At 40.4% G+C, this 2,554-nt stretch overlaps 2 protein-coding genes across 2 annotated transcripts in view; one reads left to right on the top strand and one right to left on the bottom strand.

The window, feature by feature from the left end:
• The window catches only part of TBL3 (transducin beta like 3), a 130,174-nt gene that overhangs the window by 59,259 nt on the left and 68,361 nt on the right, over window positions 1–2,554 (bottom strand). The window lies entirely within an intron of this gene.
• The window catches only part of MSRB1 (methionine sulfoxide reductase B1), a 13,902-nt gene that overhangs the window by 8,361 nt on the left and 2,987 nt on the right, over window positions 1–2,554 (top strand). Inside the window, exon 3 of the mRNA XM_069062689.1 lies at window positions 143–257. Within this exon, the coding sequence (XP_068918790.1) occupies window positions 143–257 (115 nt within the window). The remainder of the gene's footprint in view (window positions 1–142; window positions 258–2,554) is intronic.

The raw sequence follows: 2,554 nt of genomic DNA, 5'->3' as shown, positions 1-2,554 counted from the left end.
GAGAGAGAGAGAGAGAGAGAGAGAGAGAGAGAGAGAGAGAGAGAGAGGGTGTGTTTTTATATTTGTGCATGTATTTTCATAGTCAACCCTAGCGCCAGTGTCCTTTTGAAATCTCATGTCCCTTCTTTTGATTAATTTCCAGGTGTCTTGTGGCAAGTGTGGCAATGGCCTGGGTCATGAGTTTATCAATGATGGACCAAAGAAGGGCCAGTCCCGCTTCTGAATATTCAGTAGCACACTGAAGTTCATTGCTAAAGGTAAGCTAGCTCTCTCTCGAATGTGTGATGGTTCTTTCTCACAAAGCTGTTTCTAAGTGAATTGACTTTTGGTTTTTAGAAGTGATCACGTTACATTTCCAATTTTAATTAAAATCATAGGTTATCAGAGCTGGAGAGGACCTTAGAGACCGTCCAGTCAAACCACCATTTCAGGATCACACATTATGTGGAGCTGACTGTAGAGCCCTGGTCTTCTGACAGTCCAATTCTTGTTGTAAATAGTTCCAGCTGAGCAATAGCTAATACCCTGAAGACTCTTTCTGCAGGGGCCCTGGTGAACCTACAAGGAAGGGCACTGGCCTGTCTCTGTGGCAGCAATTTTGTTACTGTATGTTTTAGCTCTCAATTTTGTGTAACCTTCGTGTTACACAACCCTCTAGGCATTTGTTACTTGTTTTGCGGGGCACCATCAACATAAATATTGCTCATAAGAATTTATGATGTTGCCAAATATACCCTATGGCCTCATTTGTTCTCTAACCCTCCCTTGGTTCCTTTTAGGAAACACTTCACTTTACATTAGCATGATTACAGGATGGAGGAGGTGTCTCTGACCATCCATTTCTTTTATTTTTTCTAATTAACAAGCATTTATTTCCTCTCCCTCCCACTTCCTCCCTCCTCTAATTGAATAATGAAAAGAAAAGAGTAACAAAATAACACAAGTAACAAAGATGTTTTGTCAGTGGAAACATTCTTTCCCACATTGGCCCTGTCCAGTGTAAGTCTATCATTTCAAGGCCCATCACCAGCTCTCTCCATCAGGAGAGGGTGGCAAGCTTCATCTTCAGGTCTCTGGAATTGTGTTTTGTTGTTGCATTGGCCAAAGGTCTAAAGCAAGGGTGGGGAACCTGTGACCTCAAGGCCACATGTGGCCTTCTAGGTCCTTGGGTGAGGCCTTCTGACTGAGTCCTGAGTTTTACAGAACAAACCCTTTTATGAAGTGGATTTGTTCTGTGAAGTTTGGATTTAGTCAAAGGGCTGCACTTGAGGACCTAGAGGGCCATGTGTGGCTACAGGGCGAAAGTTCTCTACCCCGGTCTAAAGTCTCACTACAAATTCCAGAAGGCATCAATAACTTGAACTTTAATAAGTATTTATTAAGTACCTACTATATGTAAGGCATAGATTATATAGATGAAAATGCAACAATCCCTGGTTTTAAGGAGCTTGGGTTCTCCTGGAAGGGAACCAACATGTACCCAGAGAAGTATTTACAAAGTCATTTCAAGAGGGAGGTGCCTCTAACAAGCTGAGAAGAGGCCTCCCCTTGGTTTTATGGAATGTCCACCTTTCCCACCCCACTCCCAGGCCTTGAGTGCCACCAACTCGTCTTTTTCTCCTGTTGTTCCAAAGAAGACAGACTTTAGCATCTTATCCCCGCTTCACATGAAGGAGATTGGATCAGAGACATAGACTTTTTAAAAAAATCTGGACCTGTCACTTAATTGATTCAGGTAGTTCCTACCAATTAGGAAATTGCTACCATTGCAGATCAATAGCTCTTCTATAATTTATGTTCTTAGAAAGTTGCCCAGAGAACTTAGAGGTTAAGTGACTTGTCCAGGATCACACAACCAGTATGAATCAGAGGTAGGGAAAGGAATGAACATTTTTTTAAGCTTCCACTGTGTGCCAGCCACTGTGTTAAGTGATTTGTGAATATTATCTCCTATATATTATCTCTCTGACTCCAGGGTTGGCTTTCTATTATGCCATGCTGTCTCTCTCCACATCTGTATGCCTTCACCAAAAATGATTTTAACCTTACATAGTTGTGTGTGTCTCTTTATGTATATATGTGTTATGTCTATTTTTCTTTTTGCTTACTTCTCTCACTGTGCACTATGATGACCAGGCCTTCTTCCCTAATTATATACATACATATAAGTAAATGTGTGTATGTGTGTGAATGTAATTTATACCTCTGTCCAAAGGTAGCCCTGAATGTAGAAATTTGTTTTGTCTGTTTGAAATGGATCATGTTAGGGTAGATAACACACTGTAGAATCAGGAGACCTGGGTTCCAGTCTTAGACACTTATCTGTGTAAGGATAGGCGAATGACTTAACATTTCATAACATCTCAGATACTCAGTTTCCTCTACCTAGAGAATTGTTATGAGGATTGAATGATATATGTAAAGTACTTTGTGTATCAGCAATGCCATATTCACAATGCCTATAGAGATTACAAATATACTGATATAATTATCCATCACAAAATACGTCAGGTTTGCCATTTGGGGAAATAAACTAGAAAATTTATTAAGATAC

This window comes from Petaurus breviceps, unplaced genomic scaffold (assembly GCF_028583685.1).
Source record: "Petaurus breviceps papuanus isolate PSGF00001 unplaced genomic scaffold, PetGlider_PUasm1.0 138, whole genome shotgun sequence".
In the NCBI taxonomy this organism is placed as follows: domain Eukaryota; kingdom Metazoa; phylum Chordata; class Mammalia; order Diprotodontia; family Petauridae; genus Petaurus; species Petaurus breviceps.
This window is presented reverse-complemented; position numbering and strand designations above follow the sequence as displayed.